At 30.4% G+C, this 11,463-nt stretch overlaps 1 protein-coding gene across 3 annotated transcripts in view; it reads left to right on the forward strand.

Annotated features, from left to right (window-relative positions):
- Positions 1–11,463, forward strand: part of LOC117180886 (X-linked retinitis pigmentosa GTPase regulator-like) — a 91,445-nt gene that overhangs the window by 36,751 nt on the left and 43,231 nt on the right. For all 3 annotated transcript variants that reach the window (XR_004468066.1, XM_033373462.1, XM_033373463.1), the window contains exons 6-9: positions 6,374–6,526; positions 6,708–6,872; positions 10,169–10,290; positions 10,367–10,447. Coding sequence is in view for 2 of the 3 variants with exons in the window: in XM_033373462.1 (XP_033229353.1) it covers positions 6,374–6,526; positions 6,708–6,872; positions 10,169–10,290; positions 10,367–10,447 (521 nt within the window). In the remaining variant the exon portion in view is untranslated. The remainder of the gene's footprint in view (positions 1–6,373; positions 6,527–6,707; positions 6,873–10,168; positions 10,291–10,366; positions 10,448–11,463) is intronic.

Here is an 11,463-nt window from a genome sequence, read left to right on the forward strand (position 1 = left end):
GTGCCACAGAGCCGCATTCAGGATGTGACATCTATAAAGAATACTCTCCGAAGCAGATACAAACGTCTCATCCGACAGATTTGGTCTTCCGAACTGTCGGCGTGGAACAAAGTATCTGCAACGAACATGCTTGTCGTCCCGGTACTACTCTATTCATTTGGAATAGTTTCATGGACGAAGAACGAGCTCAGATCTCTTGATATCGGGACAAGAAAGGTTATGCACATGAACAAAAACATGCATCTTAAGTCTTCCGTTCCGCGACTGTACATCTCACGCCATCAAGGGGGTCGCGGAATATTGAGCCTTGAATGTCTTCACAACAGGATTATTCTAGGTACAGCACATAGAGTTGCAAATTGAAGAGACCCTCTTCTTAAAATGGTCAGGAATCACGAAGAAGTGGGCAAAGGAGCATTTCTGTACAAAGCAGCGGAGGAGACTGCTGAAGCACTCGGACTTGACTTCAGTATTAGGGGTGAGCAAAATGCATCAAATCTTATTTACCTCGAGTGCTCACTCCTGAAAGCCTGGATTAAGAAAGCACAAGAGAAAAACTTTCGTGAACAGCTCCTCGATAAGAGGATGTACGGTATCTTCCACCTTAACATACCGTCGCCACATTTTGAGCCAAGACATTCCCGACGATAGCTGCAGGGCGTGCCATGCACACCCCGAGCATTTAGCTCACATACTATCTAGTTGTGCAACTCACGCGGGAACGACATACATTCAAAGGCACAATGCGGCACTAAGAGTGCTTTATTACCATCTCTGTCACTCCTACGGCATTAACCTTCTTCTTGGCTTCGAGAAGCGAACCATGTTTGTTATCGAATTTTCGGCACCAGCTGACAAAAACATCATAACCAAGAAGAATGAAAAGAAAGAGAGGTATCGAGACCTTATAAGGGAGTTGCAACGATTGTACCCGGAATATTCTGTTAAATCGATCGTCCTTATCATCGGCGCTCTTGGAGGTGCCAAGTTTTCACTTGTTAATGGCCTAAGAAGCATCCCTGCGTGTCAAAAATATGCTAGAACACTTGCGGGAAGAATGCAGAAGACGGTTGTCCTTGGGTCGCTCTGTGTTCTTAGGGTGCACGAGGCTTTTGCTGGATCGTCGTATTGATTCCTTTACAGACTGTAACCACCTATCTCACGGTCGTGAGACGTGGTTGTGGCTGAAATTTTACCGCGATTTTGCTGGAAGCGGGTGCAATTTTCCATTTCAGCACCCGCTCCCGGCGAAAGCCTGCGGTTGTCCTTATGACAAATTTTTAATTATATATATACAGTATTAATAATATTCATACTATATACACCTGAAAAACATAACCTCAAAATCGACTCATGCATGAAATGAAGAATCACGCGAAACATTAAATTCGCCAATTTCTTCCATTTCTTTTAAATGGGGATCGAGATATAAATAGAAGACCACCGAAGTCGTTCGAAGCCTTCAGATCGGCAATCATCGTACAGCAGGGAACCGAAGTCGAATTGTGCATTTTCGGCTTACCCACGAAGTCATAGTGGTAATCATGCACCTTCTGTTTTGCGGCTCCCAAACGGTAGGTATGGCGGGGAAAAATTTCAGGCTCGATCTGGCAGCTCTGACGGAGAGAGAAATAGGCCTCCTAGCTTACCAGCCGCATGCGCCATGGCAGCACTATCGGACTAGTGGTCCCACTGTCTCTCACTGAGAGCGTGGGGGCGCTAGTGTTAGAACTTGGAGAAACAACGAATATTGGACTCCAGGCTACCAATTCGGAGTAACTCTCATTTCCGACCGGCATTGGCACATATACTTATATTACTTATGCCCGCATCATGACCGTACCGCATTAATCTTTTATTCTAGGCGAGTTGGACTCTCAGCATCCAGTAGTGGGCAAACCACACTACCAGTCACGCAAGAGCGTAGACCGCTGACTCTCGCCTAGAGCCCAATTGGCCAATTTGTGGTAAGGTAGCCAGCCAAGCGCCATAAGCGACTAGCGCCACTAGCCTCGGGAAGTTGGGAGGCCAATTTCTCTCTCCGTGATACTACCCATTTTTGGGATAGCTGAATCCGAATCCGGTATCCTAAAAACCCAGTTGGCTCATATTTCTTCTAAAAACGCAAAAATAGACGTAAAATCTACGAGGACAGCGATTTTTCGTGTAGGGTGATTGACCCCGTGAATGAACACTTAAGGAAATCACTGATTACAACTAGTCCATTTCACGTTATAATAATTGATTATTCGTACAAAACTTTTGAAAATAGATTCTTAAGAGTTCAAATTTCATAATCCGATAAACAAATTTTGTTTTTACCAAAAAGCTTTATAAAAAATAATTAAATAGTGCAAAATTAACGAAAACACCAGTGAATGAACACTGTGAGCCAATGAATGAACAGTAGAGCCCCAGTGAATGAACACTATAATCACTACAAATTAGAATTAGGATTTAGGTATAAAATTACATGGGTACATTACAAAATGAGCAATTAAATAATGTAAAATATTAGAAAGCGTTGCAGAATTTATTAAATATATTATTTCAATAAAAACCACTAGACATTTAGATATAAAGAAAGGAGGTAATACAAAAGTTTAGCACACAACTAGGTTAACTTTTCCTAATTTTTTATAGCAATATTTATTTTTTAAAAACATTTCTATCAGTTCTTTTAACCTTACCAGAAATACAACTTTTCATTTAAAAATCGATAACTCTTATCCAGTGACTACAAATGGAAATCCTGTAAACATTTATAAATATATATTGTCTAGTGCGCAGTAGTACCTAGCACGAATTAATGTTTTCCATAGTTAAAAAACGTTTTTTATGTGCAAAAAAAGCATTAAATTTCTAACCTCAAAGTTGCCTTACCTTTAATTTAGTTCGTGCGTACTTTTTTGATGTTATAACCAACAAAAAATATATTTAAACTATAACTATTTATAGTTTATATTTATATTTATAGCTTCGATATTTATAGTCGCAATAATTGAAAGAAACTTATTAATATGTAACGAAACAACAGCCAGGTTTCCGTAACTTGCTGTTCATTTACTGGACCTGCGGGGTGACAGTTTTGCTCCAATAAATGAACACAGCGTTCGTTCACTGGAACACGGGCGATTTAAAGGTCGAGTAGATGAACACTCATTTATTAATAAAAAACGTACTTTTTGTGAAAAAACCCTGTGGAAAATTGAATAATAATATCTTATAACTATAGCATCACAGCTTTGATGCAGAAAAGGTAAAGAATTTTTTTGTAAAAGCAGTGTAAAGAAGGAGTTGCTTAGACCCGTACGTTATACTGGTCGATGACTTTCTCACCATCACTCACTATAATCGATGATGCTTCACATTCAAGAAATTTTTAAAATGATTTACAAGAATTTACTGCAATGAATTGTGTATTTAAACTCTTCAAAATTGCTTCAAGATTTCAAATATATAGAAATTCATAAAGACATTAACTTTCAAAGGTTATATTTATATATTTTTTGCATTAGTGTTTATTCACTGGTGACTGTTCAGCCACTGGATCATTCACCCTATATTTAACAAAAATGCCATCCCCGGTGGTTTTAATCAGCACATTTATATGTTTTTGTGGTCACTGAATCTGAATCTGAGGTCCAAATAACCCAGTCGGCTCATATTTTTTCAAAAAACGCAAAATATATTTTTTTGCCATTTTTACGTCTGTTGTTGCGTTTTTCGAAAAAAGATAATCCAATTGGATTATCTGGACCCCGGATTAGGATTCAGCGATCACAAAATCAATATAAATACGATTATTAAGACCATCGGGCATAACAAATTTTGTTTACAAAAATATACAAGAAAAATCGCTGTTTTCATCGATTTTACGTGTTTCAAAAAAGTATGAGCGAACTGGGTTATTTGGACCCCGTATTCGGATTTAGCGACCCTAAGAAAATATAGATAAAATTTAAATATTTGGCTGAGAAATGCTTTTTCATTAAAAAATTATCTCTTTGGGTAAGAATTATAATATTTTGTTAACAATTTATTTGTTTTAGACGAAAATTATTCTTTTTAAATTGAAATTGTTACTTGAAAAAAGATCCTACTCCATCTTCACTCCATTGGGAATCGAACCACAAAACTTCTGATTTCCGGTCAGGTGCTTTTCCAATTAAGCTATTAGAGGGATCAGAATAAGAACTCTTAATTCAAGAATATAACGCTAATTTTTAGCTAGGTGTTAATGGTACAAGTAATTATTAAAATTTTTTTTAATTTATCCGCTATATCATCAGAGATTGTACCTTACCGACAGTAGATCAACCCTCCAAACCATGAAGGCAGACAATCTACACAATATCGAACAAGTTAAGAATCATCAATAACAGAAAATGCTTAACTTCATAATAAGACTAAATGGAAAATAATATTTTTAAATTAAAATTAGTTCGATTCCCAATGGAGTGAAGATGGAGTAGGATCTTTTTTCAAGAAATAATTTTAATTTAAAAATATTATTTTCCATCTAGTCTTATTAAGACGTTAAGCATTTTCTGTTATTGATGATTCTTAACTTGATCGATATTGTGTAGATTTTCTGCCTTCATGGTTTGGAGGGTTGATCTACTGTCGGTAAGGTACAATCTATGATGATATAGCAGATAAATTAAAAAATTTAAAAATAATTATTCTTTTTACTAAGTGTTTTTTTAATAATAATTTAAATATTATATATTGAGTTAAATTTGTTCTGTTTTAGGTATAATTCAACTATTTTGTTAAAAAATCGTTATTTTTTTAAATACAAGTTAAAAATCCTAAATACAGTAAAACTCTTCAATAGCTTCACAACCTTCGTTGAAAATAAATATTTTTACTGCAAATTTAACTATTTTATCGTGAGTTGAAAATTACTTTTTTTACTGAAATTAATTAATTTTTAACATAAATTTAACTGTCTACTTTAAGTTGGGAATTTAGCAGTGTAATGTGAACATTCAATTATTTTGTTAAAAATTCGTCTTTTTGGTAGAGGTGTAATTTCATTAGTAGAAGCTTCAACTTGCTGGTTGAAAATTAATTTCTTTGTTAAATAACAATTGTTCAAGTGAAAGAAATCATTTTTAAAAAATGTAGTTGAAATGAAATTGAATAAAATTCTAAGGTACTACTAAGGATTTCATGGGACTTCTACAGATTTCAGTGGATTTTATGGTGTCTTGGAGAATTTCAATCATTTAAACATTTTTAAAAGAGTTTAAAAAAAAGTTACAGATTGCCAGTAATTATAAGAGATTTTAAACAATGTCTAGGGATTTCACAATATTTAGGAGAATTAAAAAATTGTGAAGCATATCAAATAATATAGTGTATTTTTGAATTCATTCAAATGCTTAAAATCTGATAAAATACGAAGAAATTTCACGAAATGTTTTCATCAGCCTTTCTGAATTTCTTTGAAATCTTTGAAATTGTTAGAAATATGTACAAATTATGAAAAATCCTGCGGAAATAAATTAACGCAAATTAATTCTCTAAAGTTCTCCAAAATTCCGTCGTTATCCCCCTGAAATTTATAAAATCCTACAAAACCTTTAAAATACTTGGAGGTCCTATAAAATCCCTTATATCTTGTGAAATTGTTTGAAATTCCTTTGGATATCCTTGGACATCCCACAAAATCCACTGAAATGTTTAAAAACTCTTAAAACTTAGGAATATTATAAAAAACTTTAAATCTTTAAAATTACTGCAAATGCATTTGATTGCTCTAAATCCCTTCAAATTGCTGAAAAATAGAAATTCCTTGAAATTAAATTTAATTAATTCACTAAAGTTATCTAGAAAATCCTTGAAATTCCTTAAAATACGTTTAAATCTTTTGAAACCGTAAAAATCCAAAAATCCATCTATTCAAATACCATAAAATCTTTTGAAATCCCGTAAAATCCTTTGTAGCCTTAAAATCCATTGAAGTCTTTTAAAATTCCTTGAAATCTACGAAATCCCTTAAAATTACTGTAAATTATTAGAAATTACATAGAAATTTGAAAGCCTTACAATCGATGGAAATCCCTCGAAATCCATTGAAATCTGTTGAAATCCCTTAAAATCCCCTGACATTTATTTAAATCTTTGAAATAATTTCAACTAATCCGCTTAAAATCAATGAAAAATCCTCGGGAACCCCTTGAAATTCTTTAAAATCCGCTGGTGTATTTGAAATCTTTTAACTTTATTGGAATAAGCATGAAATAATTTGAAATCATACCATTATATTTGTTCCTAAGGGCGAAAAAGATTTCGATTTCATAATAAATTATTTTAAAGGCATTTAAAAATATTCTTATAATAAAATATTTTAATTATCCTGCAGAAAGTGGCTTCGTTTATATTTGTGGTGAATCTGAAAGTGGGAAATTGGGTATCGATGTGAAATTTTCAACTCAAGCAGCTCCCAAGCAAATCATGCTTTCGAAGTCTGCAACTAAAATAGCGTGTGGCGGTCATCATACCCTTATCCTAACTGGTAAGGAATAGTTTTATAAACTTATTTAATGTTTTCATAAATTTGTTTTTATCTCTAATTTTTGTAAACAAAATTGTATGAGTTCAAATTAATTTTAAAGAATTTGATAGCATCTATTTTCATCTATTCTTCAATTGTCTTGTGTCACAAAAATGAATATTAAATTAATTTAAAATTTCAGAAGATGGTTGTATATATTGTATGGGAAGCAACTCGAATGGTCAATTAGGATTAGGTACAAACGTGACAGAAGTGCAAACACCTAATCTTCTTCCATTAGATGTCTTAAAAAACGAAGTGATTTCTAAAATATCTTGTGGAGAGAGCCATAGTGCATTTCTGACTAGTGAGTTAATACAAAATAAGTCAAAAAATAAGTTATAAATATTGTTAAAGTAATAAGGTGCGCTTTGCAGCTATTCTCGAGAAAAATATATTTAAAATCATTCATTCATGTTACATGAATTGCAATGCGAGAATCTGTAATCTCCCGGTTAGAAAGCTTGTGCTCCGAGTTTGCAACTGGAAAATTCGTGTTCGATTCTTGCTGCCAGCATTTTTTCCTAATTTTTTCATTCGATTCAAATTCACTTTTATTTTTAGGTCACTATTAAATTTATTCAAATCAATCAAAATTATTAATTTTTTTATACGAGAAATTGTTTGTTTTTTCAACACTGATCACTTCCGAAGCAAATAATTCAAAGATAAATCAATGCCGCGATATTGGATAGATCGAAAAATGCATGAGGAAATTTCTTTTTTAGGTTTACACGCATATGGTCCACAGATTTGTACGAAACAAAAAAAATGCGTTAAAAATATATTTAGAGTTTCAGCAAGCCCCATTAGGTTTAATACGTAATTTTCCATGATAAAAAAGATGTTTTTGTAAATTTTATTCAGAATCGTCAATATTAGTTGAATCAAATTAAAACAACATTTTTCTACAGTCAGATATAGAATACAATTGAAATTTTCAAATATCACTCCTATAATAAGTCCGTTTTATAGGGTCGTACATAAACCCCATTAGTAAAAAATTAGGTTTTCGAAGTGATGATGAGATATTGCCATATATAGTTTCAACAGTTTATTATTGTTTTTAGCAATTGTCTATTTAAATAGAGTTAGAAAGTCGTTGAATTTTCGAATGTTTTAAATTATTTTTATCTTTTCAGTTAGAATAACGCAATAATCAATTCGGTTTTACAGAAGTAGTTTTTTAAACAATTACTTGCTTTTTATAATAATATTTGTTTAGAATAATACTTTAAAGTTGCAGTTTTGTCTAAAAATGTTCACCTTTTGCAATCTTTTCCAATAGAGTGAAATGATAATTAATTAATGTTAACAAAATAATTGTTTAAAAACATTGTTATTGTTTATAACAATCTGTTCCTTTATATAGCTAGATGGTTGCGGTTTTTTCTTCAATTTTTTACTTTTTGTCCACTTTTCACTTAGTTAAAAATAAAAATGAATAAAATATGAAAAAAAGAATTATTTAAACAAATTATTATTATTTATAACATTTTCTCTCATAGTAATGCTAGATAGTTGTAGCTGTTTCTTAAATTTTCCACTTTTTGTCCACTTTTCAGTCGGAGTGAGGTAAAAGTTAATAAACTTTAACAAGCCTACCCATTAAACAAATCATTCTTGTTTGTAACAATCTTCTTCTACAGTAATGCTATATAATAGCATTTTTTCTTAAGTTTTCCACTATTTTTAGTTATGAACAAATGATTAATCAATAATAGACAGACTAATTTTTTAAACAATTTCTTTTATTTTGTGCATACATATATATTCTGGAATAAAATGGATATCTGATTTATTCTTCAAGCTTTTTATATGGATTATACCAAATGTAAATTTGCCTTCGCGTATTTACTGAGAGCATTTTGTTTAAATTAATATTAATATTTATTATTTATTCTGAGAGAAAAAGCAAAAAAAAACTGAAAATTTCAGGAAAACGCCGCAACTTTCTAGCTTTGCTCTAAGGTGAAATAGTTTTAAATAATAATAAATGACTTAAGCAATGATGTTTTATAATTTTCATTAAATAATATCTCATTGAGTAAAAAAAGAAAAAAGTTAAAAACTTCAGATAAAACCGCAACTATCCAGCTTTCTATAGAAGAAGATCGTTGTAAACAATACAAATTTGTTTAAACAATGATGATTGTTAAAAAAGACGAAAAATTCTACCATTATTCAAGGAGAATACTATTAAAAGTAGTAATAAATAGCCTAAACAATAATGTTTGTTAATTTAAATTATTGATTACTTCACTTTAAGTGAAGAGTTAACAAAAAGTTGAAAATCTTGAAAAAAGCCTAAACTTCCTAGCATAATCATTGAAGAAAATAGTTTTACACAATATTCATTTGTTTAAACAGTTGTGTTTGTGAAATTTTGTTATTTATTACTTTCTCAAACTGGACAATAAGTTGAATATTTCAGAAGAAGCTGCCACTTTCTGGACTTATTCAAAGATAATACAATTTAAAATAATAATAAATTGTTTATACAATTAAGTTTTATAACTTAAATTAATTACTGCTTCACTTTAGATGAAAAGTTGCAAAAAAGTAAGAAATTTCAGAGAAAACCAGAACTATCTAGCTTTATACAGGCAAGATACTTATAAAGAATAAAAATTTGTTTAAGCAATAATTTTTGTTGAATTTTAATAATTTTTAACACTCTAAGTGAATAGTAGATCAACAGTTCAAAATTTCAGAAAAAAGCGCAACTTTTTACTATTATTTAAAGAGAATGTTATTTTAAATAATAATGAATTGTTACCGCGATCTTTCCATTAAATCTCTCTAATTATTGCCTCGATCAAACTGAAAACCTAAAAATGAGTTTAAAAATTTGGAATAAACCGCGAATTTCTAGCTCTATTCTAAGAGAAAATTGCTGGAAACAATAATTAATTTTTTTAGTTGCAAATAATTAAAATTTAATTTAACAATTATAGTTATTAAATTTTCAATAATTATTACCATTCTTTCAGTGAAACATAGACAAAAAGTTGAAAATTTTAGAAAAAATAGCATCTTTCTGACATTATTTGAAGAAAATATTATTTAAAATAACAATAAAGTGGTTAAACAATTCCATTTCTTTACTAGGACTAATTATCACCTTGCTCTAATTGAAAAAGAGACTGAATTGGAAATTTAAAAAAGCTGTGAATTTCTAGCATTATATAAAGAGAATATTATTTTAAATAATAATAAAAAGTAAAGTGATTATAACTAACATAGAAATTCTCAATAAAAAGAAAAGAAATTACAGTTTTCTATAAAAAAAAACTTTTTTGATGTAAAAGTGGTAAAGGTAGTACAAAGAAAATTTTTCATTAAAAAAAAAAGATTAAAATTAATATTTTTGCTTGATTTGAATAAATCTAATAGTCAGTTTTTATAAAAAAAAATGTGCAAAAAATGTCGGAAGCAGGAATCAAGCCTGCACTTTCGGTTATAAACTCGGACCGCTACCACCTGATCTAATCGAGGTTTGAAATATTTTGTTAAAGGCATAATAAAATAAATGACTTAAACTGTTATTATTAGTTATGTTTAAAATACAAATAACTAAAATACACCTTTTATTTGCAAAAGATAGTGGAAAAATCTACACATGCGGCGATGGAAGGCATGGAAAGTTGGGCTTGGAAGAGAATGAAAACAATGTACACGAATTGACATTTGCTACGAGATATCAAGAGCTTTTCGTGACGAATGTAATTATATATAAAAAAATTTAATTCTTATTCTTGATAATTTACTATTAGAGAATAATAATTATTTCAATTCGAGGTTTCCTGTGGAGGATGTCATACAATTCTAGTCGGTCGAAGACGAGATTCAGGAAATAGAGAATCCGAGACAATACAAACGGTAATTATAGAATATATGGCTAATTAACTAAAAATTAGGGTTTAAGCAAATAATCAAATGAATTTATTATTATTATTTCGTAAATTATTTAGCATATATTTTTTTTCTTATACGTTTTATTTTTATGTTTGAAACTAAAAGGAAGGGAAATTTTTACATTTAGAGTCTGGTGGTCGATAGGAACTAACATTTTTAACAGTAATTTCCCTTCAGCATGTGTGTCTAAATCTAAATATAAATTTTATATCCTCATAAAATTCGTTTGCATAGGTGTTTATACATTTAAGTCAACAAGTTTTTCCCTTCCTCATTTATGACTGCGAGTGCAGTTTTAATAAATATTGAAAAGTGAAAATACATTTATCTCGAAGGTAGAAAGTAGGTTCAGTAATATAATTAAATAACTAAATTAGGGTGAGCCAAGAAATTTAAAATGATCAGATTCACTGATAAATTTTTTAATTTGTAATTTCAGAAACTCTTTTTCTATAGAAATTTTTCTGATCCATTTTTTGTGTTAAGTTTATGGAAGTAACTGAAAAAGGCATAAACAAATTTTTTTCGTAAATTTATACCTGAACTTGAGAAAAAAATGTTTTTTATTTATTCACTGATGCTCTTTTTAATGAACTAAGAAGACACATACATATTATAAACTTTCAAAGAAAATTTTTGTTCTATTAAAATATAATGTTTACAAAAAATACGAAATATGCAGTTTTTTAATTTATAAATAAGGTTGCAAACATTTTTAATTTTTAAAGAAAATTTTGTTCTATTTTGTACGAATCTCGTGTAAAAGGATTTTTACAAAATTGCGTTTTTCGTAAATTCTTAAATATTACACTTCGCGAAAAAAATGAGGCACCTAGAGAAAGAGCAGAACAAACAAATATTATTGTCCAGGAAAAGTGCGATCGAAAAATAGTTGGAGCAAGAAAAAGACAAGTTTTGATTCCGCTGTAAAGACGAACAGATTGAAGTTGGAGGAAAAGAGCGACAACGGAGTCGCTTTT

Source organism: Belonocnema kinseyi, chromosome 9 (assembly GCF_010883055.1).
Source record: "Belonocnema kinseyi isolate 2016_QV_RU_SX_M_011 chromosome 9, B_treatae_v1, whole genome shotgun sequence".
Taxonomy (NCBI): Eukaryota; Metazoa; Arthropoda; class Insecta; order Hymenoptera; family Cynipidae; genus Belonocnema; species Belonocnema kinseyi.